Consider the following 27,774-nt stretch of genomic DNA (forward strand, 5'->3'; position numbering starts at 1 on the left):
AGACCCAGACTTCTCTCCCTTGACACCCTCAGGAGGCTGGAAAGAGAAATGAGAAAAGAGACGCTTTCCCACTGAGACCCGTGATGACTAATGCGCCCCTGCGTCACCTGGCTGCATCCGGTGTCTGCCCACGTTTTAGAAACGCGTGACGTGCTTATTTCGGGTCTGGCTCAGGACGCAGAGGGGGCTTCCGTGGCCGATTCGAGGGGCTTTGAGAGCTGGCTTTTTCCTAGGGGTGGACAGGGTGGGACGGAGACCCTGCTGCTCGGAGACTGGGAGGTGACCTCAGCGACGGGGCCAGCAGGGTGCCCAGCGCAGTGTCGCCGCGTCGCCTGGAGACCCCTCCCCAGGGATGGGCTGGCATCTGCTGAGTCGTGGGCCCTTCTCCAGGGAACACCGGCTTCCTCTGTCGGGTTTGTGCCGGGATGGTGTGCTCCCCCTCAGCCTCGCTTCTCGTGGGGGACGGACAAGGCAGGGGCTGGCGTGGACGTGCCCCAGATGGGGAACAGGGAAGAGGCGCCCAGGTCAGCTTCACTCGAGGTCTGCACATCTGCTGCATGGAGCAGTGACTCTTCTGCAGTCTCAGCAGCGCCCAGGGGCACAGGGTCCCTCGGCGGCGTCCTTTCAGTGTCCACACACTCACCTTTGGTTCAGGCCAGTTTTGAACCCCTAGTGTGAGTGTCCGGGGCGGCTGTAACAAAGGACCACTCGTGGGGCAGCTTTTTCCAAAAAATATTTATTTATTTATTTGGCTGCGTCGGGTCTCTAGTCGCGGCACGCGGGATCTTCATTGCCGCGTGAAGGTCGCGCACGTGGGGCGGCTTTAAAACCACAGAAACTTGTTCTCTCCCGGTTCTGGAAGCCAGATTCTGAAATCAAGGTGTGGGCAGGTGTGCCGCTCCTTCTGAAGACTCTGGGGGAGGAAGCTTCCTGCCTCTCCCAGCTTCTGGGGAACCCGGGCATCCCTGGACTTGTGGCCGCGTCCCTCCAGCCTCTGCCTCTGTGGTCACCTGGCCTCCTCCTGTGTCTCTGTGTCCTGTTCTCCTCTTATAAGGACACACTCATTGGACCAGGACCCACTCTGCTCCAATGCAGCCTCATCTTCACTCGGTCACATCTGCAGAGACCCTATTTCCAAAGAAGGTCACCTTCACAGGTCCCAGGGGTTGGGATGTCGACATACCTTTTGGGGGGGCCTCATCCCACCCGCCGCACCCAGGAGTGGGTGGCCACAGTGGGCAGTGGCCAGGAGCTTGCTGGGACTCCTGGAGACGTGGTGGTTAAGAGCTGGGCTCTGACTGACCGAACGGTGGGAAGGAGAGGGGATGGCACTCTGGAGACAGGGGTGACATCACGGATGTGGCCACGTTGTTCTCCCAGCGACCCTGGGTGCGGGGTCAGGGGGCTGCCTCATTATACAGATGAGATCGTTTGGGCCTCCGGAGAGGCAAGGACCGCCCGGGCGCCTGGCTGAGCTGGGTGTGACTGCTGGGGAGGCCTCCCCGCCCAGGGGTGGGACGCGTCCTGCTCCCCCTGGACCAGCGTTCATCCAGTGAGGTCTCGCAGCACCCGCCCCCGCGGGGCACAGGTCGCTGGCCCCGGCATCTGGAGGTGGGACATCGTGGTCCTTGGCCCTCTGGCTGCTGACCTGCGCCTGAGACGTGAACCCCTCCAGGTCCACAATTCCCTGTGTCCTGCTAAAGCGATCGGCCAGGCCTGGGGGCACCCGGCATGCTCACCCCCGGGCCAGGTCCTCGCTTCGTGCTCAAGGGCCCCTGGTTCCTCCCCTCCTGCGAGACTCTCAGCGGGTCCCAGGCCCTGGCTGTGTTTACCTGGGAACCGAAAAACACTCTTTCAAAAGAGCCTCTTAGAAGTTAAGAAACGTGCCAGCTCCTTCCCTGGGGCCCCGGGACTCTGGTTCCTGAGGGCAACTCCTGGCTGCCTGGTTGCGGTAGGAGCTGCCCTGGGCACGCCTCTCCCTGGTCCTGCAGCCCTTTCTGCCCAGACCTGGGGCGCTGGCTCCCTGGGCCGCAGGGACCACTCGGGAGGCTGCGGTGACACAAGCGGGGGCAACGGCAGCTGATCGGGTCCAGGGGCCTGCGTCATCACGTAGGGGCGCGGGGGTGAGCGCTCAGGGTGGAAAAGGGAGACGAGGACCTTGCACAGCTGTGTACCAGCACCCGGCACTTGGGGCACCCTCGGCAGGGCCCAGTGGCCAGGCTGGCGGTGCCCCAAGCTGCCTGGAGCCTGGCCAGGGCAGCGATTGCCCGCTGACACGTCGGCGAGGGCCGGGTCGTTTTGATGATCAAAGAGGAAGAAAGGGAGCAGGGTTGGGGGCTGCCCTCACCTTGGGGGCACACGGGCGTGCGCCGGCGCGGGGGCCGAGGGCTCGAGCCACCCAACCCGCTAGCCGTCGGCTCTGGTCAGCGCCTGGCCTCACCTCTTGGTGGTGGGGTTGCCTCCTAGGAGGTCCCAGAGGACGTAAACCCAGGAGCCGGGGAGAGGCTGCGGTGGGCGCCCGACCACAGTGGGCACAAGCGTGCTGTTGGCCGTGAACCATCCGTACAGGCTGCGCGGGCCCCGAGCCTGCTGACCGGCCACATGGCAGCCCCGCGGGCGGGGCCGAGGAGCGGGGTCCCGGCGGCGGTGGTGGTGGGGAGGGAAGGGACAAGGGGCTCGCTGCCAGAGTCCCCTGCCCCAGCACGTGTCGCAGCGCTGTCTGGGCCGCCGGCAGGGCAGCCTGCTGGAGAGGTGGCCTCCGAGGGGTGACCGCCCCCAGCCCAGGCCGGTGGGCGCTGAGGGCAGGACCCGGGCCCCCGCTCCCAGCCTCTGCCGGGTTCCCGGCTCGGGGCCTCTGGTGGGGTGTTGCTGATCTTGGGGGCTGTTGTGAATCAGGGGATACGTCCTGGACAGCCGGGAGACCCACACAATCAGACCGGAGCCTGTGAAAGGCCTAGGGCAGGGCCGGAGGGCCCCAGGCCGCTCTGCCGTGGGCGAGGCGGGGGCCCAGACGCTGGGGTCCACGCTCTCGGGACGCTGCAGCCCACCGAGCGGCTCTTCTTCCCACTCGTTACCTGGCTGACTCCGAATCTGGATCACCTCGTGGCTCTAACCTCCCCCGTTTCGGGGAGGGAGCACTGGCGTTTCCCCGGGGTGCAGCCTCTGATCGCCTGGCTGTCACCTTTCCAGTGTCCTCAGAGGCACCTGGCTTGTTTTTAGTCTTTTAAACTCTGAGCCTTGTTTGGGGGGTGGGGTGAGGACAGGACTCTAATGTTATGTGAATTTCTTCTCTCGTTTCAAGGCTTTTATTAAATTCTCCCTTTAAGCTTTCAAGAGAGAGCTTTTGAGCCTCTCCTTTTTGACTCTGTATCACGGAAAATGTGAAATACGAAGGCGGAGAGGACGGTGTAACAGAGGCTCCCTCGACGCCCCGCGGTCCCCAGAGCCGACCCCAGACGGACGCAGCTGCACCTCATCTCCCTGAACTCGGGTTTAAAATAGAGCTTCGTGCTCACCTCCTGCCTGACCTTTAGCCCCCGCTTCCTCCTCCTTTTGTCGCCGGCCTTCATAACTGCCGTCAGAGCGCGTGTTCAGGGTGGAGGTGTCCCCAGGTTCCCCTCCAGGTCTGTCTGTGCGGGGTTTCCAGGGCAGGGCCCCGTGGCCATCCACACACAGTGCTGGGGAGCAGAAGGCAGTGGGGAAGGTTCTGGAAGGTCACACCCCAGACAGCCCCCGTGACCTCGAGGAGCTCCTGGAGAGGTCAAGCCCACCCTCCCCGAAGACCCTCAGGAGAGACTCCAGGCGCTGTTTCCTCCCTGCCTGGCGGAGCCCCGGGATGGGCCTCTGGGCCGTGCGTCCCCAGCCTCTGTCTCTGCTGTGCTCCCCCACGTCCCCCCTGCCTCCTGTCTGTTCACGGCCCCTTGGAGCAGCTCTGAAGGTGGAGAGGTTACTTCCTTAGTCAGCCGAGTCTGGTTCCTGAGCGCCTAATGGACACACATCCCACTCGGTCAGATCACCCCCACCTCCATCCCCCCCCAGGAGCATCACCGTTAGTACCTGCTACTTGCTGAATGCTCCCTGGGCACTGGGGCTGCAGGGACAAGCCGGGTGCCCCACCTGGGGTACTGCTCCCAGGAATGGAGGAGATGCCGCAGCAGAGGTTCTGAGACCTGGTGCGGGGTGGGGGGGGCGGGTCGTGTGAAGAACCGGAGACGAAGAGCTAGGATCGGGGGAACAGCCCAGGGGAGTGGCCCTGGGCCAGACACCGGCCCTGCCAGGTGCTAGGAGCTGAGGGCCTCTCGGTGAGGCTGGGGCGGCCGTGGGCATCTGGAGAGCAGGCTCCGGTCCACTCCGGCCTGGAGGTGGAGGGGCCGTGCAAGTGGGGGGAGTATGGGGTTGTTGGCTCCCAGAGAGGGGGTCCAGCTGGGCGAGAGGGACCCCAGGCTTCCCCACGCTCCTCCAAGGCCCTTGGGCCACCTGCCTTTGCAAGACCACGTTCCCCGAGTCTGGGGCAAGAGCTCCTCCCGCCCCCTGGAGGCCCGGCATCTCTTGCTTCTTCTAGTTTGCTTTCGGGCTGCTGACAGCCCTGCTGGGGGCGTGCTCCGCAGTAAAACGGGCGCGCGCTCTTCGTGGAGAGCAGACGAGACGGAGAAAGTCGTATGGACCGATGTACACACTCACAGGCTGATGGTTTCCGTCACTGCGCCCTGGAGTCGCCGAGGCACAGCCCACTCCTTGGCGCATCCCTTCCGAGTCCGCAGCGTGGTCTCCGTGGCCACGTTTAGCATCCGCTGCTCCCACATCCCTTCGTTTACTCACCACCTACCTGTCGATGGGTATTTTCACTCCCGAAAATAGCAAATCCTCCCACACGTGTCTCTTGGCACAGATATTGATTATGTGGATTTCACACCCCATAGTAAATTTCTGGAAGTCGGATCATTGGCTCGAGGGACGCTGGTGCTTGACACTTTGATTCACGCTCACAAACGACCCTCCAAAGAGGCTGTGCGCCTTCCCCTCCCTCCGTCCCTCCTCAGGGCTGTGTGCTCATGGGGTGTCCGCTGGGCTGACCCATAGGGCACAAAGGAGCAGCCTGAAAGCAGGGGGCTTCCCGCCGAGCAGCAGGCCATAGTCTGTCGCCCTGGGCCAGCCTCGGTCTGTGACTGGCCCTGCCTGAGCGCTCAAGGTCGGGTCAGGTTGACCAGCAGAGGCAGGTGCTGTGCTCAGCCCTTGGGGACACAGAGTAAAACACATCCGACCCCGAGGGCTGCAGCCGAGCGCCCCCTCCTCCTGGGACCTCTGCCAGGATCACCTGGACCCCTCCAGACCGCCGTCCAGCCCAGCCCCTGGAGCGGGCCTGACCAGGCTGGCCAGACCTCGGCCACTGGAGAAGGAGGGGCTCGCTGAAGCTACACGAGGGCAGGCTGCCTGAGACTCGGCTGCAGGACGACACCCGCCCCCATGCCCTGGGGACCCAGCGAGTCGTACACCTGGTCACACACGCCCGGTCTGCGCAGAAGCCACCTTTCCTGTGACCGCGACTCATCATTCTCACTTTGGAGCTGGGGGGAGGGCTGAGCCCGTGGAGTCCTTCTCGCTGAAAACTGAAGCCTGGGCAGGATCCCCGGGGGCAGAGCTGCGGCCTGGACCCGCCCCACCCCCTGGCCTCCCCCAGCCCCGGCCCGCCATGCGTGCCCGTCCCCTCTCTGAGGAGCACGGTCCTTACTCATCACTGGGCTTTGGGGGGCACTGGGGCAACAAGACCCCTCTGTCCCCAGCCGAGCCACGTCTAAACTCTCAGCTCCCCCTGCAGACGAGGGGCGCGGGGGACGCGTGAGCAGTAGAGGCGCCAGGCCCCCTCGGTTTATGGGCTCCACGCCCCCGATACTCTCGTGGTCCGTGCTTCTCTGTGCCAGGCCCCGCAAAGGCCAACACCATCCTCTCCCGGGCTGTGGAGGGACCCCAAGATCAGCCCCCTTCCCGAGGAGAAACCTACCTGCTCCCCAGCACCACGTGCTGGCGGCTCAGTGGTTCTGCCGAAGACACGTAACCCAAAGTGCAGCGGAAACCCAGGGCCCAAACCAGCCGGACGGTGGGAACCAGCCAGACGCCCTGTCCCCGGGTCCAGCAGCCATGCCCATTGGGGGCCCCGGCCACCACGTTGCTGCAGCCCAGCCCCCTCTCAGGCTGGGGTCTCCACGTATATCTTCTCTCCCCGTCCCTTGCGAGGGCGCTCAGGTCTTTAGGGACCCCTTTCCACCCTCCCACAGAGCACACTGCTCACCTCCCGGGCCTCCACCAGCTCCAGATGTCCGTCCGGGTTTCCCCGATGTAAGCGTCAGTTAGAAATGATCATCGGTTGTTCTGGGCTCTGGGGCCGACGCTGCTGGGGCTGGCGTGACCCGGGGGGGCAGCGGGCAGCCCCCTCCACTGCTCTCTAACGGGGACTCCCCAGACAGCCCCCTCAGCCCACCCGAATCATCGGGGAGCACCGCTGGGCAGTGTGGCTTTCCTCCAGTGATGACACAAAGAAAGCACGTGATGGACCACCGCTCGTGCCAGAAGGGCCACAGGCCTGGGTTCCATTCAGACACCGTCAGCCTCGGGCCCCCTCCCTGCCCAGGCCTCGCCTGTAAAATGATACTCGATTCTTGCTGGGTCGGAGTGGGGGGCTTGAGTCTGTGATAGCACCTTGAGAAGTCGGCCCCCGAGAACACACCCCTGGGATGCTCGGGCCCCAGGGGACACAGCCCTTCCCAGCCTCGGGGTCCCCAGCCGGTGCTGGGCTGGAGCCAGAACAGGTCTTCGCAACCCTCGAGAACCCTGGTGGTCCAGTGGTTGGGATTCCGCGCTCCCAGAGCAGGGGGCCCGGGTTCGATCCCTGGTCAGGGAACTAGATCCCACATGCCGCCACTAAGACCCGGCGCAGCCAAATAAATAAATACTTAAAAAAAAAAAAAAAAAAGGAAGCAGCAGCTGGGGGGCGGGACCAGCTTGCTGGAAGGCTCAGGGTTGGGGGTGACACTAAGCTGAGTGCTGGGGCCGGTCCCAGCTCTGGAGCGGGGTGTCGGGCAGCGGGGAGGCACCGCTGGCCCAGGGACCCGGGAGACCAAAGGCAGGGATGCGTGAAGCTGCCTGGCATTTGGGACCTGGTACCGGGGCCGCCTGCACGGCAGGAGAGCTGCCACCTCCCAGGAGCTCCCCGGGGGCTCCATGTGGAGGGGCGGGGGCGGGGATCCTCATCCGGGGATGGAGCCCTAGGAGGTTAGCCAAGGGGGTGACAGGGAAAAGGTGGCTCTGCTGAGGGTGATGGGACAGTGGGAGGAGCTGATGGGTGTCGGCCTGACCCAGGTGAGCAGGAGGGGCAGGTGCAAGCGGAGGGGACAAGGGGCCGAGAGCCGCTGGGACTCCTGCAGGCCAAGGGGGGCACTGCGTACCTTCCCGTGGGTGGCAAGGTGCTGTTACGCCTCATCCCCACCCCAGGTCTCTGCTGGGCTGGGTGCCCCTGAAACTCCCTGCAGTGAGTTGAATGGTGACCCCCAAAAGATATGTCGAAGTCCTAACCCCAAAAGCCGTGAATGCATCCTTACTTGGATTTAGGAATTTGCAGGGGTAGTTAAGGGAAAGGTCTTGACCGAGGCCATCCTGGATCATCTCGTGGACCTTAAATCCCGGGATTTAGGAGAAAGGGAAGGAGAGGGAGGTTTGAGACATGGACATGCAGGGGAGGCCACGGGAAGACAGAGGCAGAGACTGAGGGATGTTTCTGTAAGTCACAGAGTTCTTGGGGCCCCCAGAAGCTGGAAGAGGCAGGAGGGAGCCTCTGAGGGTGTGGCCCTGCCGACACCTTGATTTCAGACTCTGACCTCCAGAACTGGGAGAGAATCCGTTTCTGTTGTTTATAAACTGCCCAGCGTGTGGTCCTCTGTTCCGGCCGCCCCAGGACACTGATACAGCCCCTCTCTGTGGAAACCTGTTAATTCTCTCCAAAAAGCCTCAGGACGCAGTGAAGCTGCCACTGTCACCGGCCACCTCTACAGTCAGCAGGTGACGGGGCACTGGCTGCTGTGACCTCTAACGTCCAGAAGGAGAAGGCCCTTCTGGGTCAGGCCCTGATGGGTGAAGCCACCAGTCCCTCTGTCTCCTTGGACTGGCCTTCACTGGCTGGGGGGCAGAGGGGAGATGTCAAACCTCCTCCCCAGTCAGAAAGGACAGCCTGGAGGGGGTGGCCCTGTGGTCTCAGCATGTGGGCGCCTCCCACACATCAGATGATCCAGGAGCCTGACCACTCATGGGGCCAGAGAGGGCGCCGCCCCGGGCGCCGGGATGGGGCTGTCTCTCGAAACCAAGGGAAGGTGTTTTAGGGCGAATGATGGGGCCCGGAGGGAGCGCCAGCTGGCAGGCTGGGTTCCCTGGGGCGTCCCCAAAGGCAGGCATAGACGAAGGGGCAGCAGGCTGTCTGGGCAGGTATCTGTAAAGCTCATCTTGAGCCAGAGGGACACGGCTGACCCCGAGCCGGCCTCCGAGCGGTCGCTGTGTCCCCGTCACTCGCGGGCTCATTTATAGCTGTCACTTTCTGCTCACGAGGCGCCGATGCAGTGTCACGCTTTAGAACTTGTCATTTCATGGCGTGACCAACGTGTCAGGGGACAGACCCAGATTTAGGTCTCCGAGCTTGGAGGACAAGCCCTGCCTTCTCACCTCTCCCACGGGGCCATTTCTCAGCCCCAGGGGCCTCAGGGAGCCCTGACCTCGGGGGTCGTCGGGGGTCTCTGGACCCTTCTCCAAACCTCAGTATCTCCACTGGACAAGGCACGGTGGCGGGACTTGGGCTGGGCGGCCGCCGCTTCAGTGTCTGGAGAACGGGTCAGGTGTGCTGACTACACACCTGGTGAGAGGGCCATGGGTCCACTCCACGGAGCTCAGGATTGGCCAGAGGCTGGCAGGGCCACTGGCCACTGTGATTATGATCAATGGAAGTGTGATAAGTCCTGCAATTTTGACTTTTTTTTAAAGAAACAGCATCCATCATCACTTCTGCATAGTGCCTTCTAGACGGCTCCTCTTAATGAATTCAGCGTGAATTCCTTTCCATGTTGAATAATATTCCGTGGCATGGATGGACCACAGTTTGGTTAGCCGTCGATCAGCTGATGGAAGTCTGGGCTGCTTCTGCTTTTTGGACACGTGTGTGCACGCTGCTTGTGGATAGAGGTTTTCATTTCTTCCTTGTTTCTCTTTTGGTCTCTTTGTGAGCCCTTGGCATGCCCCCCCCCCCAATGTCTCGTGGTTCAGGCCGATGTCACACTGACACTTTGGCACCAGGAAGCCGGACGCCCTCAAGTGGGGTTTGCTTGGCCCCTGACGGTGGGCTGGAGGGTCCAATGAGCAAAAGGGTCTGGAGGCAGGGCTGGGGGTCCGCAAGCTTGGTGACCACATCCCTGCTGAGATGTCAGGTCGCCTTCCTGGACTGTTCCTACCGTGGCAGGACAAGGAGGGGCCCTCGGCCCGGTGCCAGTTTGGTCCTACCTGACCGGCAAGGCCACTTTCTCTGCCAGGTGCATGACAGCTGACAGAACGGGTTTCCCCAGAAACCACCAGGGAGTGGCAGGTGGAGGCTGTGACCGGGCGCCCACAGCCTGACTTGGGGGGTCACTGGGTCGGGGGGCTGCCTCTACTGGTTATCCCAGAAGGGCCTGGAAGGCAGGGCTTCCATTCCCGCCCCAGCAGCTGCCCGCCCAGCGGGTCAGTGCTGAACAAAGCCTTGAGCTGGACGCTGAAGGGGTGCCAGGAGCCATGCAGGAAGACCCCGTGAGCTCCAGCCGGAAGTGCAGACAGCCCCTCCCCGAGTTAAAACCTGCGGGCTGGGCTGCAGGAGGGCCAGGGCGGCGGAACTGCGCACAGTAGGTGCTCACGGATCGGGCTGCAGGGGAAGTGGCTGGAGGAGCATGGGACGTGGGGGAGAGAAGGGCGGCCCATCCACCCAGAGGGGTCCTGGGCTCTTGCAGGCGGCGGGGCCGGGAAAGCTGGGGACATGGCAAGGAGGCAGTGGGCTTCCCTGCCGTACGGACCTGCAGCCCAATAAACGTTCTCTCCCTGGAGTTCCTGTTCTGGCTCTCAGGACAGTCCCGGCAGATGTGGGCAGCCCTTCCCCTGGGATTGACGCTGAGCGGGGGGTCGGGGGGCAAGCACGCTTGCCCCGGGTGAGCTGGGAGTCGAGGGGGCAGTGCCACCTGGCCACATGTCCCCGGGTGAGTCAGCTCACCCTTGGGGCCTCAGTTACTGCATCTGTAAAATGCAGAAAAGGCGGGAAAACAGAGCACTGCAATGCTTGCGGTCATTTTTGCTTCCAAGACCTAGGATCCTCCCAGCCCCTGGACAGGGTGGGAGGCCGGCAGGAGGGGAGGAGGGGCATGGTGCTTGCAGGATGTGATGCAGGGGGGCGTGCGCCCCGGGGGGAGCTGCCGCTGTGTGAGGATTGGGACCGTCCAGCAAGAGGGAGTTTTCAGTTTATGCAAGGATTCGCCCTGGACGTCAGAGAAGCTGGGCCCCCTCCTGCCCTCTCCACGCACTCAAGTTATGACGAAACCCCCCAGAACCCAACTCCTGGAAACCTCGGTGAGCCCTGCACCCCAGGGCTATGTAAGAATGAGCTCCAGCCCTACTGGAAACCCCACTGGCCCAGTGCTGGGTGGGAGGGTGTCGGGGGTCCATGTCCTCCCCCAGTGCAGATGCTCCTGGAGGAAGCTGGGTGCCGGCCATTCCCAGGTGAGCAGGGAGCCCGGGGTCTTCGCCTTCTGGTACTTGGGTCCTGAGAGCCACGTCCCGTCCTCGCCAGGAGCAGTCATGACAGGGGCGGTGAGTCCCACTCAGTGAGTCCCCCGGGGCTCCCCGTGAGCGGGGAACCCGCTCGTCTGAAGGCTCAAGGGGAAGCAGTTTCCCCTAAGCGAGCAGGTTGGGTGCACAGGAATGGGACCAAGGCTCTCAAGGGTCCCGAGAGACAGGTCATTCCCAGTGAGGCTCTGTTTCCCCCTCCGGCCTCGAGGAGCAGAGGGGGCGGCCCGAGGATGCTCCGCTGCATCTGGGGCAGAGAGGGGGCCCCGGCCCTGGATCTGGAGCTCGTTTCCTTCAGAGAAGAGATTCGGGGGGGAACAGTTAGGAAAGGAGGTTTCACCCTCCACTCAGACAAGGCCAGGGAGGGGTTTTGTGGAGTCTGAAGCCAGCTGGGCATTAAAGAGGAAGCAATAGAATTGTATGTTAAGCCAGGTGGCCTGGCTTCTATAGTAAGTGTTGTTTGTTTTTTTTGTAAATTTCAGACCGTCTTTTTAAATTGAAGTATAGTTGATTTACAATGTTGTGTTAGTTTCAGATGTACAGCAAAGTGATTCAGTTATACACATATATATTCTTTTTCAGACTCTTGTGCTATAGGTTATTGCAAGATATTGAGTGGAGTTCCCTGTGCTGTGCAGTAGGACCTTGTTGGTTATCTGTTTTATACAGAGTGGTGTGTATCTGTTAATCCTAAATTCCTAATTTATCCCTCCCCGCCCTTTCCCCTTTGGTGACCATAAGTTTGTTTTCTCTCTGTGAGTTATAGTGTGTGTTGTAAATAGTTGGTTCTTGGCCTCAGTTCAGTTATTTTAACCCAGACCGTGATCATGCTTCTCTGTCTCAGCCCTCCAGGGGCTACAACGTCGACACCAAATAAAGGGCTGGCAGCTGCGTGCCGGGCTGCACGTCCTATGGGGTGTGGGGAGCAGGGAGGTGGGTCCACTTCCCTGAGATCACGTGCTCGGTTTTCCCACACGTTGTGCAAAGTGTTTTCCACCTGCAGTGTGGCCGAGGCTGGTTTGGGACAAGACTGGAGTATAATTACTGCACGGCGTCTGCCCACCCGGATCCCCGGGGCCAGCAAGCAAACCAGCTGGGGAGCCGGCCACGGGCCCACGCGTGCATGCCTGACCCTCACGTTTGTGTTCCGTGGCCCCGTGGCGGTGTTCGCAGTCACGCTGGTCTTCCCAGCTCTGTCGGGAGCCCACCTCTCAGCCTCAGTCCCCCAGAGGGCTTTGGTTTCCCCATGGACGGCTCCCCGGAGAGGGGCCTGTGCTGTCTCCGTCCGGCCGCACGCCAAGCCTTCCCCGGCCCCGGCCATCGCTGCACTCCTGACGCCAGGCTTGTCTCTTCAGTGCTTGGTGCTGCAAACGGTAGTACTTCACGTTTGTTGGTGCTGCTGTTCTAAACCCTCTGCGAGCCTCGACTCCACAATAACCCTACGACGGGTGCTGCCATCAGCCTGTTACAGACGAGGAAACCGAGGCACTGAGTAGGTGCGTGGCTGGTCTCCCCACCCCATGGTGCTGCCTCCCCGCCGGCTACACCTGTGCTCTTATCACGGGCCCCTGTGCCGTGTTGTCAGTGATCATAGCAGGAGGAGAGGGCAGCCTGACGTCCGGGTGTGTCAGTCAGGGTTCTCTGGTGTGTGTATCTGTAGACGTATAATCTATACGTAATAAACACATATATATAGAGAGAGAGAGAGAGGGAGAGACTTATGATAAGGAATTGGTTCGGGGCTTCCCCGGTGCGCAGTGGTTGAGAGTCTGCCTGCCGATGCAGGGGACACGGGTTCGTGCCCCGGTCCGGGAAGATCCCACATGCCGCGGAGCGGCTGGGCCCGTGAGCCATGGCCGCTGAGCCTGCGCGTCTGGAGCCTGTGCTCCGCAGCGGGAGAGGCCACAGCAGTGAGAGGCCCGCGTACCGCAAAAAAAAAAGGAATCGGTTCGTACCGTCACGCAGGCGGTGCAGCCTGAAGATCTGCGGGTGGTCGCAAGCTGGAGACCCAGGGGCACTGGTGGTTTAGTTCCGCTCCAAACGCCAGCGGGCTCGAGACCGAGGAAACGAGCGGATGCTTCAGTTCAGGTCTGAAGGCAGAAAAAATCTAACACCCCAGTTCGAAGGCACCAGGCAGGAGAAATGCCCTTAGTCGGGGAGGCTCAGCCTTCTGTGCTATTTAAGCCTTCAAGTGATTGGACAAGGCCCGCCCACACTGCGGAGAACCACGTGCTTTACCAAGTCCACCGATTCGGATGTTCAGCCTCATCCAGAAACACCTTCCCAGACACACCCAGTATCGTGTTTGACCAAATGTCTGAGCCCCCACGTGGCCCAGTCAAGTGGATGCATAAAGTTAACCAGGTGCCCTCCTTGTGACCTCCTTGGTCTCAGAAACGAGGTGCCCACAGCCAACCCCGGGCTGCCGCGAGCCTGGGCATCAGGGAGCCTGGACGCCCCAGCCAGGCCCCCAGTCTCCGGCTCGATGCTGTACAGCATGGTGGGTGGGGAGACGTTGCCCGTCCCCGGGGATCCAGGCTTTCTGGGTCCTCGGTGCCCCTCTCTCTGGTGGGGGAGGGCCCCGAGGCCAGGCCGAGCTGGTGGACGCCGTGCGGGGATTACGCTCTGTTGATGTCCCAGAACCAGCCTTGGGCACAGTCCAGCTGGGGTGTGCTTTGCACGACTTGTGGGAAAAGCGGGCATTGGATTTCCGTGGACCTCACGCACCCAGGAGCACAGGACCAGGGGCTGTTGAGAGTGGGTCCTGCGAGATCAGGCCCTCATCTCCCCTGAGCGAGCCAGCGTGCGCCCCCGACCCAGCGCTGAGCTGCCGGGGGCCAGGCTGGCTGGCATTTAAGATGACCCACCAGCGAGCCTGTGAAGGTGGCACGTGAGTGAGGCCGCCTCTTCTTGGCAAGAGGCAGGGTTTCTCCGCACTCAGAACCGGCCCGGGTCAGCCGGGCTGGGGTAGGAAGGAGGAGACGGAGGCTGCACCCCCCCCCCATGAGGCTGAGATCCTGGTGTTCGTGTGGGGTCCTGAGCAGGTTTGGGGGCACCCTGCTGCGCCGTGCTTCAGCGTTCTCAGCCGGCAGGCGGGGCAGCCCCCTCCCTGCAGGAGCTACAGTGATGCCTGCTCAGGTGTGGCCAAGGTGCTGGATGAGGGGCGCCCGACCCAATTCCAGGGACGCTGCAGGGCTGGGGCACGGGCAGGGGCTGGGGGAGAGGAAGACGTTGCTGCACCCACACCTCTGGATCCCACCACCATGACCTCTGTGGGAGACCTGAGCCTTTTCGGGGGCGGGGGCCCCCCACCCAAGTTGGGGGGCGACATTGCTGAGTCTCTTAGGGAGCTTCTAGGTGCTTTCAGGAGCCCACCCGCCTCCGCACACGCTCTGCCTTTTTCTGGGCTGTGGGCGCTGCACCTCCCCTTCCCCAGAGGGCGGTTGTCTGAGCCCCGCATGAGCCCGGCCCTGCCTGGAGCTCACACCATCGATCACCCGAGGGACACAGAGGAGAGCTGGGCTGTGTGTGCCCTTCCCAGGTGGCACCGCTCCCCGGCGGCACGGCCCTGGCCCCTCACAGAGCATTCCTTTGGGCCACCCCTTGCTGAGACGCGCAGGGCAGAGCCCAGCAGTCTGACCAAGGAGGGCCCGCTGGAATCATCCCCTCCCTTTTTCTGGGGGCCTCACTCTCAGTTAACACAGTCCGAGATGGTGGGTGTTGCTTAGGGAACCTGGGCCAGATTCTCCCCTGCGGAGGGAGATCCTTGACAGAGATGCCCTGAGGTAGAGCCCTGGCTGTGCCCATTCCCGCCCTGCACCGCCGAGGGCCGGTGCCCCCCTCCGGGGACCCCCAGCAGGCTTCGGCCCCACCCATCCGCTGGCAGCCCTCCTGGCCTCGTCTCCTTCTGTTTACTGGACGACTGCGCCTCCAGGGGCCGCGGCTCCTACCTACCTAGTTTTCAGGCCCGCTCAGCGCCCGCCCCAGGGCCACCAGGACGGGAGCAGCTGCGGAAGGTCCCATGGGGGGAGCAGGGGGTGGGCAGGGGGAGAGGCTGAGGCTGGAGGGGTCTGGAGGAGAGTGCAGGCTCACTCGAGCCCCCAGAATCCTCTCAGGGTCAGCGATGACCCACCACTTCCCCTCTTCTCCCAACCCCCTCCATGCCCCTCCCTGCCTGCTGGGAGGGAGGCTGGGCCACAGCAGCCCCTGGCCCACTTTGTTCTCCTTTTCTTATTGGAATTTCTTATTGGAATTTCCCTCCCAGGCTCGGCCCTGCAATGAGGGAAGATGGGCAGGTGGCCATCTGTGGCCGAGTGACCCCCAGGGCAGCCGCCTAACTGCTGTCCGTCAGCCACCACCACCCAGGCAGGCAGCGGCCTGGGGGGTGTCTCCCGGGGGAGGGGGCACGCAGAGCAGAAGCCCCGCTGGGAGAGCCAGGCCACAGGGGATGTCCGGGAGACATCAGCACCCCTGGGAGAGCCCCGCAGTGTGCGGAGGACTTCATGTCAGCAGCCAGCCCCGCAGCACGGGCAGTGCCTCGGGCGTGAGGTCACCCCGGGGGCCCAGATCCAGCTGCCTGGTTCAGATGCTGGACCTGAGGGTGGGCAGCCCCGACCCTTGACCCTCGGCAAGCCCATCTCCTGGGGGGCTCCTGCCTCCCCTCCCCGTCGTCCTCCCCGCTGCCCTGCACTCCCGCCTGGTTGCACAGCACCCGTCCTCTCACCGCCCCCTCCCCGTCCCAGAGCACTGCGACCAGGATGCAGTTTGCATCAGAAACTCAAACTCTCATTTGGGACAGGTAGGCGGGCAGGGTCTGGGTAGGACAGGGTGGGGTCAGGCCTGCAGCGGGGACCACATCCGATCAGGCCACAGTGGCCCGGGCTTCCCAGAACTGGGCGGCAGTGGCCTGATGCAGAGGAAGTGGCAAGTGGGCGGTGCCCAGGCCAGCCGATCGTGGTACTGAGTGTGCCAGTTGGCCCCGTGTCGGTCAGGAAGCCAGGTGGGCGGGCGCCAGGGCCTGGCCCTACCCGCGGCCATGTGATCTGGCTGAGTCAGCCGAGAACACCCAGGCAAGGCCTCGAGCAGGGCAGGCCGCTTCCTGCCCCTCTCCGCAGGGCTCAGGCCCTCCGAGGTGGCCTGTCTGGGAGCTGTCTCTCTGGGGGAGACCCGGCTCCCACCACCTCCCCCAGGATCCCGTACCCCACTTCCTTTCTGCCCCTGCCCTCAGCCATCTTCAAGGTGCCTGGGGACTGGGGGCGTAAAGCTCTGCCACCTCGCGGGGACCCGGGCACGGTTCAAGCCACTGGACCTCAGGCTGGTCTTTTCTGCTCTCGGGGCCTCTTTAAAACGAGATCTGCATCTTTAAAATGGGATCATGAGATCTGCTACCCTCAGCTCTCCGATATCATAAGAATCACATCAGGTGGAATAATACCTATGAAAGGGCCTGGGACGCGTCAGGGGTCCACAGCACAGGTCCAAAGTTCTGAACACTGGTCTGGACCCGTCAGGGATGCGCCCACATGCCTCGGTGCGCTGAAGGGGCTGCTGCTCCCATGGGGGCTGCTCAGGCTGCCCAGTTTGAGCCCCAGATGCTAGGCAGCTGGGGGACAGTAGCCAGGACATGTTTCTGGACCTCATGAGGGGCCTCCTGGCAGGGACTTCATGGCCACTAGCCTTGGGACCTTAGCAAGTGTCTGGAAGGCAAATGTGTGGTGTTGACATGATGGCTACTGTACTTTAACTGATGGCTGCTGTCCTTCCCTGGGATCTGCTGACCTGTCCATTGGGTGTGCAGACAGAGAGCTAAGCGGGTGGGTTCATGTGGCTTCATCCCTGAGCTTATCTGTGATTTCAGAGCACTTTCCCCCTTGCCTTTTACGATCCGTTTTGTTCAAGCAGAAGTGAGTGCACTGCGAGTGCAGGCACGTTGGCGGTGGCCGGGCTGCCAGTGCCTGCTTCTCCTGCACCCACCAATTAACAGAGGAGCCCCCCGTGGCCCGAGCCGCACCTCCCCTGCCCAGGGACTCTTGCCCTCCTGCCCTCTAGCACAGTTAGGCCAGTTGTGACACTCAGCCACTGGTGAGAAAGCTAACCAGGCAGCCAGGAACTCACACTGGGTTCACCGTCTCGGCCTCTGCAGGGGACTTTGCCACCCCCACTCAGAGGACCCCCCCCTTCACAAATAGGGGCTCAGAGACGAGCATGGCCAGCTGAGGCCACACAGCCATTACAGGCAGGACTGGACCTTTTCCCAGGCTCAGAATTGTCCCGCCCACCTCCGCGCCTGCAGGTGGGATGCGAAGTGAGTCCAGGATTCTGTTGGATTCCTTCTCAGAGCCTCAGCCCTTCCCACCGAGAGCTGCAGGCGGCTCTGCGGATTCTGGCCCCAGATAAGCGGGCTGGGCATCCTGTCTGTGCTGGCCGATAAGGCACAGAAGACCTTTCTTTACAAAGATCACATTGTTCTGGCCCGAAGGTGGGCCTCTGGTGGTGGAGGGAGGGGACAGTGTTTAGAGGCAAATAGCTGCTCGGAAGGCAGCTTCCAGTGGGGGAGGGGCGGGGCAGGGTGCAGACACCCAGGTGGGGCAGGGTGGGCTCTGTGCAGCTCTCCAGGCCGTGATGTTGGCCAGGTGGCCTTGTTTAGGGACAGAGAGCTTGTCACCTACCAGGTGCCCGAGCAAGTGCTGGAGCTCAGGGACATGGGGCTGGCCCGGGCAGGGCCGAGCCTGACCTATACCCCGTCTACTCTGGGCCAGCACCACGTGGGACCCGTCTGCCCCCGACGCTGGGGGGCCTTCGTGCCCCAGAAGGGAAACGGAAGCCGAGGAGCCAGCTCAGGCCGTGCAGGATGAGGGCGGCCAAGCCGGAAGTCGGAGCTGCCTCCCGTCCTGGGCTCCCCTATCTGTCCCCCTCATCTCCCAGGTGGCCCGGGAGTGGCAGTGGGGCAGGAGGAAGTGGGGAGCCCTAAGGAAGCAGACCAGGAGGCTCCTGCGGTTGACAGGAAGACTCCTGAGCCGGGGTAGAGCTTGAAGGTCAGCTTGTCCGGCCCCCTGCTGCCGGGCAGGGCTGCACCCAGACACCACCCGTGGATACGTCCCGCCTGTGGCTGCAGGACCCTGACGGCTCCTCGCAGTGATGTCTCACTCGAGGCCCCCATGGCGCCCATCAGCCCGGGCCTTCTGCATCCTCGGGGTGCAGGCGGGGCACAGGAGTCTGGGGCAGGCTGCAAGGAGGCTGCTGGGACTCAGAGGACGCCGGGGAGGCGGGTCCATCCCTGGATGCCTGGACAGCCACTACCTTGCCCAGAGCAGGGCTGCAGGAGGGGCCCTGCCCTACTTGCTCTGGGCCCCCAGGGCTACTCCCTGACCCGCGACAGCCCTGACCCCTTCTCAAGCCCCCTTGCCAGCGTGAGCTGATTCATTCTGGAAATGCTGCACTGGCCCTACGGGCGCCCGGCCTGAGCGGGTACCCAGGGGTTCAGGCAGTCGAGGAATCAGCTGGGATGTGCCCCACAGCGGAAGCCCAGCCTGGCGGGGAGTTAACGCATGGACCGAACTAAGACACGAGGGGTGTGTGCCTCGGGCCCCAAGACAGGCAGACGTGCTGCCCCCGAGAGGGCTAGGGTCAGGGTTCCTTCCCTCTGCGGGGACCAGCTGGGAGGAGGAGTGGTGGGAGGCCAGCCCTGCCTGTCCTGGAGCTTCTTGGGCCAAGGGGTGGGCCCGCCTAGACGCCTGCCTCCATGGGAAGGAGCTTACTCAGACGGACAAAGCTGGCGGTCCCAGGGGCGGGGGGCTTGTCCCCAGGGGCACGTGTGCCTCCAGGGCTGGGATTCCTGCTTGCTGGGTGGGCCGCGAGGGCTCCGGCAGCAAACCACAGCCCACCGTCCCCCAGAAGTGCCACCACTGCCAGGGCCTGCAGGAAGCTGACCACACCTGCGCCCTCGACCCTGCAGGTCAGCGTGGGAAACGCTGCCATGCCTTCCCAAGCCCCGAGGCTGGCTTGGTCTTGGGTCTGAGCAGGGGCTGCAGCGGCTTCCCTGCTGAGCTCCAGGCCTGCAAAGCCCTCCCCCGAGGCTTGGCCAGGGCTGGGCAGTCCCAGGCCACAGGCCTTCTCCCCAGCCGCCGCCCTTCCTCCTGATTCCTGAGCTCCCCCTTAGGGGGCCCGGGGGCCTCTGGGCTGGGGGCACCCTCTTGCTGAAACACCCGAGGCTCCCGCACAGGGATGTCAGGGCCCCTCACGCTCAGGCCCCCTCACGTGCTGGGTCGGGGGCCGTCTCACCGTGTCAGGGTGCCCTTGGGCTCCTTCCTCCAGACCCTACGGTGTCCCCTCACACACCTGGACTTCGTAATAATGAGGGCCAGGTGAAGCCACGGCAGCCTCATTTATGGCAGCGGGGAAGAATTTAGGCAACTGTAGGCCGAGGGCGAGCTGTATGGGCAAGCATCACTCCAGTAACCAAGGGTAACGGAGGGCTGTTACTGTGGTCGGGGCACAGGCCAGCCGTCAGAGGTTGGGGAGGGCAGTGAGGGCAAGGCACGTGGTGGCCCGAGATGTCTCAGGCGGGCAGAATCCAGGCTCCAAGGGCCCAGGGCTGGGCCCAGAGACAGCGTGCCCTGAGCCCTTGGGCAGCTGGAGCCCAGGCCGGGACAGAGGGAGATAGCTGCCCGCCGCGGGTGTGGTCCCTGGTTGCTGGCCCAGCCTGGGAATCTATTTCCTCATCCGCCTCCCTCCCTCCTCCCTCCATCCTCATGGACTGGCTCCCATCCTCACGGGTCTGTGCTCCCTACGAGCCTTCAGCTTTCCCTGTGAGGTGCAGAGCAGCAGACAAGGTCATGGTCAGCCCAGCATCGGGTTGACGGTCCTCCCGGCTTGGAGCCTCCAAGGGTCCGCAGACCCGCCAGGTGCCGGATTCCTCCTGCCTCCTGCCAGTGCCTGGAGGGCAGGGCCTCAGTCCTCGGCAGCACCAGGCATAGCAGGAGGCCTGGGATAGGAACCTCACCAGGGTTACCGTGGAAATTGGCCCCCAAGCTGACGCTGGCCAGAGGTTCCTCCCCTAACCCGCAGAGGAGGGACGAAGCCCAGGGGCGTTTGCTCTGCTGCCTTCATTCACCCCAGGCTCTGGGGTCCCCAAGCCCTGGAGCGGAGTGGCGCCCACACCTGCTGCAAGTCCCTGCTCCCGGCCCTGGGGAGACTCAGCACACGGGAGGGACAGTGCTGTCCCCTTTCCTGGAACTTGCATCCTGGGGTGGAAGAAAGTTGACACAGAAGAAGGAATGTAGGAGCAACGGTCCAGCGACTTGGACTGTTCCACGGGGATGTGGCATTGTGCGAGACAGAGGGGTGGCAACCTTCTGGGAAGGGACATTTGAGCGGAGAGTGGAATTTGAGAAGGACCCAGCCACACGGACGGACGGAGATGTGGGCGAGGGCGTTCGGTGGCGGGGGACGTCAGAGCAGAGGCCCCAGTGGGCACTGGCTTAGCGTGTTCAAGGAACATAACGGGGGCCAGTGTGTCTGGGGCAAGTGGGTGACAGAGCCAGGCAGGGAATGAGGTGGGAGGAGCGGGCAGGGGTCCTGACGGCCTGGAAAACAGGGACAAGGAGACAGAGGCCGGACTGTGTTCTAAACACAGTGTGGAGCCTCTGGCGAGAGGGGCCCTGGATTTAGCTCTGAAATGAACGAAGCAGCATCTCTCCCTCCTTGACCCCAAACGAGATCAGAGACAGCAGCCAGGGGTGGGCATTGGGAAGGCCGAGGGGCTGCGTGTACACCCTGAGGCCTTGCCGAAGGAGAGGGGCCACCTCGCTGTCCGAGTGGGTCAGAGGGGGGCCTTTGGGGGCCCGCGCCTGCTCTGGGGTGTCAGGACACAGAGGGGGTATCCACGGGTGCCCGCCGGCACTGCACTCGGATCTGTGGGGGTCTGTTCTGGACCAGCTGTTCAGCCATTTGGATGTCACCTCTGATGTACCTGATTATTGGGCAAATAGGAAGGAAGGGGGGAAGGGAAATCAGGCTGCTCTTCTGAGAAGAGAGATTCACGGAGGAGGGAGGGGAGAGAGTTTGGACGGATGGATCGATGGATCGATGGATGGTTAAATGATTGGATGTTTGGATGGATGGATGGGTGGCTAGGCGGTTAGATGGATGGACAGATAGGCAGGTGGGAAGATGGGTGGCTGGCTAGCTGGATGGATGGATGGATGGAAAGGAGGGAGGGAAGGTGGAACGGAGGATGGTATATATGAGCAGATGGTGGGGCTCACAGACTAATGAGTCCCACTGGCCGCTGGTGGTTAGCTGTGCTGGGGGAGGAGAAAGGCAGCCAGTGACCTCTGTGCCCTCCCCACCCTGCCCTGGTAGAGCCGGGGTGCATGGCCAGATGGGGGAGCTGAGATGTGTGGGCAGGAGCCCCTCTCCCTGCCCCAAGTTTGCAAGACTCAACCCCTAAGAGACCTGCAGCTCCAGGTGAGGAAGGCCTACCTGTGTCATCCCTCATCACGCGTCCTGGGGCCTCCATGGCAGGAGCGGGTCTGACTCACCTTGGCTGCCAGCCAGGTGCTTGGAAGAGCTCAGCTACATGAGGAGGACGGCGGTGGACGTCCTCTCAGGTGCTGGCTCCCTGGCCTGAGACACGCCTGGGGAGTCAGTGAGCGAGCTCTGAGACTCTGCAAGCAGGGGCTGGGCTTCCAGACTCCCGCCCGCTCCTCCGCGCAGTGGGTTTGCTAGAAGCTAAGCTGAACTGGTGAGAGGGGGGGACTCGGGCCAGGATTGAGAGTCAGCCTACCTGACTCAAGCACAGCCGTTGCCAATTAACGACTGTTCGACCTGGGGCCCCAAACCCCAACCTCTCTGAAACCAGTTTCCCGCTCTGTGAAATGGCAGAGGTGACAAGCTTAGCCAGGTGACACGGTAGTGATTAGGAAGGGTGGGGCCCCTGGGCCCACTGCAGCCTTGGAGCCCCCCCCACTCTGGCCTCTGGGCAGGGAACACAGAGGAGTTTCCGGGGCTGCCGACGGAACCCTGGGCCACCCTGCCCACTCCTGAAGCCCTGCCCGGGTCCACTCGCCCACCTGTCACAGCAGGAAAGGCTCTGTGTTTCTGCTGCCCCGCCCAGGAAGGCCCAGGGCCAGGGGAGAAAGCGGGAACTTTGTCCTGGGCTTGGCAGGAGGCCACCGGCCCACCCGGGAGGCGGCAGGAGGCACCACTGGGCCTTTAGAAATCGGTCACTGGGCCTTTACGCAGCATGTCCTCAGGGAGTGGAAAGAACCCAGGATTCCGAGCCGGAGTTCCTGCTCTGCCAACATCGGCCAGGCCGTGACCACAAGGCTAGACCATCAGCTCTTGGAGCCATGATTTTCTCATCCATAAAATGGGCCGACGTCGGTGCCGTGCACTGGGAACTGCTTGCCCCAGCCCCACGCAGGGCGGGGCTGCAAGGGGGCAGGAGACAGAGGGAGCTGCCTCTTTCCTGATGTGGGCAGACCGGGGCAGCGGCAGGGCTTGGGAGGGCGCGGCAGGCACCTGAAGGACTGGCCGCCGGGCTCCCCCGGGGGCCGCTGCTTCCTTTGGGACCGGACGCTGGTTTGGGCAGTGCTGTGGGGCAGGAAGTGATGTCTTGGGCAGAGTGTGGGTTCGGGTGCACCTCACCGTAAGCGCGCCTGCACTGCCTCTCCGAGTTAAGGCACTTTGGGTGCAGGTATCGGAAACCCAGCCGGGAGCTGAAGCCAGGGAGGGCAGGAGGCGGGGTCTCGAGGCGCCCTTAGGTGGGATGGGCAGGCCAGGTTCAGGGACGGCCCCAGCCCCATGCCAGCTCCCCCGAGGGCTCTGTGGCCGCCTGTCTGGCCCGCCTGCGTCCCCCTCTCTGGGCAGCCCTTGGCCCCCTCCCCTGGGTGCACCGGTCGCTGTCTTCCCACCACAGAGCTCCATCCCCTAGCGGGGGAAGTCTGGTGGCCCGGCATGGGTCAGGGGCCCACCTCAGCTCCACTTCACCGTGTCCAAGGTCCTACAGAGCTGACTTAGTGCCGGGCCTGGGGGGCAGGGGGTCCTGCCACAGCTGTGACAGCCAAGCTTCCAGCGGGGCCGGTCCGGGCCTGGCTTCTGCCATGGGCCCTGGAAAGCCTGAGCTTGGCCGTGAAGCCTTCCCTGGGTGACCCGCAGGCCCCTCGGGCCCTCGTCCCATTTCTGAGACGTACCCTGAGTGGGGACCTGACTATAAGACACGGTGGCGCCGGCCACTAGGCCCTGGCTCTCTGGCGGGTCTCTGGTCCCCTTGCCAGGGCGGGTGGAGGATGCCCCCTCCAGGCCCCAGGCTGCCCCAGCCTCAGCGTGAGGCGTGACCAGTACTCTCCCCTCCTTCCTTCCAGAAGCCCCCCAGTGCCCACGCCATGAAGGAGGAGGCCTTTCTGCGACGACGCTTCTCACTGTGTCCGCCCTCCTCCACCCCTCAGAAAGTCGACCCCCGGAAACTCAGCCGCAACCTGCTCTTGGGTGGAGAGAATGAGCTCGACTCTCTGGGTCCAGGTCAGCGTCCACATGGGAACCCGGTCACCTGGCACGTGGGCCACGGGTGGGGACAGCTGCCAAGCCTGGGCCCTCCTCAGCTTCGAAGCCCAGCTGTGTGGCCTCAGGCAGGTCCCTTTCCCTCTCTGTGCTGTCCGGGTTGGGGAGGGAGGGCGTCGGCCTTGCTGTGCTCACACCCCAGCCCCTGGTGCCTCCCGGTCAGGATGGCTCTCCCCTAGTCATTGCTTCTCCACTTCCTGCAAGGACCTGGCAATAAACCACCAGCCACAGGGAGCGGGCGGGAGTGGCCCGTCAGGCGGCCTCAGGCCTCCTCTGAGACCATGGCCTCTTCTTCCTGCCCGTGAACCTGAGCTTTAGAAACCCGCTTCAAAACAAACGGAGCTATATGGAATCTAAAAAAAAAAAAAATGGTTCTGAAGAACCTAGGGGCAGGACAGGAATAAAGATGCAGATGTAAAGAATGGACTTGAGGACACAGGGAGGGGGAAGGGTAAGCTGGGACAAAGTGAGAGAGTAGCATTGACATATATACACTACCAAATGTAAAATAGATAGCTAGTGGGAAGCAGCCTCATGGCACAGGGAGAGCAGCTCAGTGCTTTGTGACAACCTAGAGGGGTGGGATAGGGAGGGTGGGAGGGAGACGCAAAGAGGGAGGAGATATGGGGATGTATGTATACGTATAGCTGATTCACTTTGTGATACAGCAGAAATTAATACACCATTGTAAAGCAATTATACTCCAATAACGATGTTTAAAAAAAAAAAAAAACGGAGCCGGGCACGGGCAGCCGCTCCCCCCATGGTCAAATCCAGACACCTCATGCCCCCGTCCCTCCCCTCAAGCGAGCTGGAGAGGAAGCCTGCTGGGAGGGGCGCGGGGACAGTGTCCGGCCACCTCCCTCCGAGAGCCCAGCACTGGGGAGCAGTGGAATTCCAGCCAGCGGATCTGGGGCGTGGGGGGAAGCCAGGCGAGGTCTGGGTACCCTGAACTGAAAACAGGGGGCCTGTCTTACAGACCCCAGAGGGTGTGCCACACCAGCGCCCAGGGCACCCGGGCTTCTCCCAGCGGTGACACCCCCTCATGACGCTGGCTGGTGCTCATTAGCTCTCTGGTCCCGCAGCCACCGCCTGGGCTGGCTTCCTGCCCCGCCCAGGCCACCCGTGCCGGCGCCGTGCCTCCCCTGCCACACACTGGGCAGCGGCGGAGGGGCTGCCCGGCAGCCATGCCCCGGTCCTCATGCCGGCCACTCTCTTGCAGGGAAGGACATGGAGCCCAACAGCCCATCGCCGCCCAGAGATGAAGGGCCCCCGACCCCAGGCTCTGCCACGAAGGTGCCACCGGTAGGAGCCCGGCTGTGGGAGGACCCAAGGCAGGGAGCCTGCCCTGGGGACGATGGGAAGTGGCTGGAGGGAGGGGACAGCAGGGCTGCCGGCCGAACCCACCGTTGCCAGCCCTTGGCTCTGAATCAGGGAGGCTGCTGGAGCCGGGGACGGAGTCACAGAGCTTGTGAGTTGTTTATCAAAGCCACCTTCCTGAGTAACACAGGTCGGGGATGCAGGGCCTGGAGGAGGCTGGGGCTGCCAGGGGGCCTCAGGGACAGAAAATCATGGTAAAAGGAGGCCCTGGGCTCTTCTGTCATAGGGAACCCACCCAGGTGTGAGCGCATCCTCCCTCTGCCTGTGTCTGTGCTGCGCCCTCCACCCGTGCACCCTCTTCAGGGCAACGCCGAGTTCGGGGAAAGGGCACGCGCACACACAGATACACACACAAATGCACATACAGATACACAGATATACATACACACACAGAGATGCACACAGATACACACAAATGCACATACAGACACACACACAGATATACATACACACAGATGTACACACACACACATGCATGTACAGACACAGATACACATACACACATAGATACACACACAAATGCACATATAGACACACAGATATACGTACACACAGATGTACACACACACATAAATGCACATACAGATACACACACAGATACATACAGAGGCACACACACAGATACACATACACACACAATTACACACACACAGATGCACACAGCTGTACACACACACAAATGCACATACAGATACACACACAGAGATGCACACAGCTGTACACACACAGATATACACACAAATGCACATACAGATACACACACAGATATACACACACACAGATACACATACACAGATACACACATAGATACACAAATGCACGTATACACACACACACAGATGTACACACACACACAAATGCACATACAGGCACACACACAGATACAAACACAGATGCACATACACACATAGATACACACACAAATGCACATACAGACACAGAGATATAGACACATATAAATGCACATACACATACACACACAGATACACAGAGGCACACACACAGTTACACACACAGATGCACACAGCTGTACACACACAGACACAAACATACACACAAATGCACATAGATACACAGATGCACACACACAGATGCACACCATACATGCACACATGTACACACGCATAACACATGCATACACAGAGATGCACATACACACAGATGCACACACAAACACACATACACAGATATGCATACACACAGATGCACACATATACGCACAGATATACACACACAGACGCACACACAGATACACACACGCGCACACACACACACCACATGCTCCCCAGCCCAGCGCCTCTCGGCTGGGGCCCAGTCGTGCACCTCCAGGCAGAAGCTCTGGTCCAGGAAGGGTGTGGGGCCCCAGGTACAGGTGCCAGGTTGTAGACACGCCCTTCCTTCCCCCAAGGGCCTCAGGCCAGGGGAGCCACGGCCCCCGGATTGGAGGCCCCAGTTCTGGCGGTGCGGCTGGGGGGCTGGGGTCACATAGAGGCCAGTTCTCCCCACCCTGGCTGCCCCGTGAGACCCAGAGTGACAACTGCCTGCTCCTCTGGGACCCCACGCCCTCCTCTGTCCAACAAGTAGTGTGTGGCGGTCCTCCCTGTGTCCACTTCCGGCAGGGAAGAAACCGGACCTTTCGTGGGTCCCCCCTCAGGCAGCGTTTCCCCGCCTCGGTCCCCAGGGCTGCCAGCTGCTGGGAGTGCAGTTGGAGCGCCTGCATTTGTGTGTGTGGAATTTTTTTAATTAAAAATCTTTTTTAGATTACAGTAAAATACACATAACAAAATGTACCATCCTAACCATTTTTAAGTCTATGGTTTAAGTACATTCACATTATTATGTCACCATCACCACCATCCACCCCGAGAACCTTTTCATCTTATAAAACTGACAGTCTGTCCCCATTAAACACTCACGTCCCACCCCTTCCCCAGCTCTGGGCCCCGCCGTCCTACTTTCTGTCTCTATCAATGTGACTCCTCTAGGGACCTCCCGTGAGTGGATCGCACAGTATTTGTCCTTTTGTGTCTGGCTTATTTTACTTACTATAATGTCCTCATGTTCATCCAGGTTGTAGCTGGGTCAGAATTTTCTTCCTTTTTAAGGCTGAATAATATTCCACTGTGTGGCTGGACCATACTTTGTTTATTCAGTCATCTGTGTACGGACACACATATTTTTTTAAGACACAGATTTATTTCATGAAAACACGGCTCTTCCTTCTACAACCCAATAAAACATTAAACCCAATAAAACCGCATCAAATGCTATCAGGAACACTCGGTTCAAATTTCAGATTTCACCCATTCAGAAATGATGTCTGGGCATCCGGTTTGGGCAAGGCCCACACCGCGGTAGGTGCTGGGGATGGAGTCGTCGGTAAAAGAAAGTCCCTCTCTCCTGGAGCTTGTGTTCTAGAGGGAAGACAGGCACCAGACAAAACAAGTAAGGTCTAGAACACGTCAGAGGCTGAGGGAGGAAAGAAAGGACAGCTCTGGACACCCCCAGGTTCTTTTCTTTTTTAACAATTTTTTTAAACGTATTTATTTATTTATTTTTGGCTGCGTTGGGTCTTCGTTGCTGCACGCGGGCTTTCTCTAGTTGTGGCGAGCGGCGGCTCCTTTTCGCTGCGGTGCGCGGGCTTCTCACTGCGGTGGCTTCTCTTGTCGTGGAGCACGGGCTCTAGGTGCGCGGGCTTCAGTAGTTGTGGCTCGTGGGCTCTAGAGCGCAGGCTCAGTAGTTGTGGCCCACGGGCTTCGTTGCTCCGCGGCATGTGGGATCTTCCCAGACCAGGGCTCGAACCTGTGTCCCCTGCACTGGCAGGCGGATTCTTAACTACTGCGCCACCAGGGAAGCCCACCCCCACCCCCAGACTCTTAAGAGCGACTTGAGACTGTTCTAAAAGTCACAGCTTGGGGAAAGATACAAACTCTAATATATATATGATAAATATAAAGTATTTAATATATTAATATTAGATATCATATACAATATAAT

At 61.6% G+C, this 27,774-nt stretch overlaps 1 protein-coding gene across 7 annotated transcripts in view; it reads left to right on the forward strand.

Moving 5' to 3' along the window:
- The first annotated feature begins 19,184 nt into the window (after window positions 1-19,184).
- OSBPL5 (oxysterol binding protein like 5) overlaps window positions 19,185-27,774 on the forward strand; it is a 32,470-nt gene continuing 23,880 nt past the window's right edge. For 2 of the 7 annotated variants that reach the window (XM_027089952.1, XM_027089958.1), the window contains exons 1-2: window positions 22,694-23,358; window positions 24,620-24,702. In XM_027089952.1, coding sequence (XP_026945753.1) covers window positions 23,223-23,358; window positions 24,620-24,702 — 219 coding nt within the window. In that variant the 5' untranslated portion in view covers window positions 22,694-23,222. Of the gene's footprint in view, window positions 23,359-24,619; window positions 24,703-27,774 lie in introns of all 7 variants that reach the window. The other 5 variants (XM_027089954.1, XM_027089955.1, XM_027089956.1 and 2 more) reach the window with 4 other exon arrangements.

The sequence above is a fragment of the Aethalodelphis obliquidens genome, unplaced genomic scaffold (genome assembly GCF_003676395.1).
Source record: "Aethalodelphis obliquidens isolate GAN/ISIS:26980383/991018 unplaced genomic scaffold, ASM367639v1 scaffold69, whole genome shotgun sequence".
In the NCBI taxonomy this organism is placed as follows: domain Eukaryota; kingdom Metazoa; phylum Chordata; class Mammalia; order Artiodactyla; family Delphinidae; genus Aethalodelphis; species Aethalodelphis obliquidens.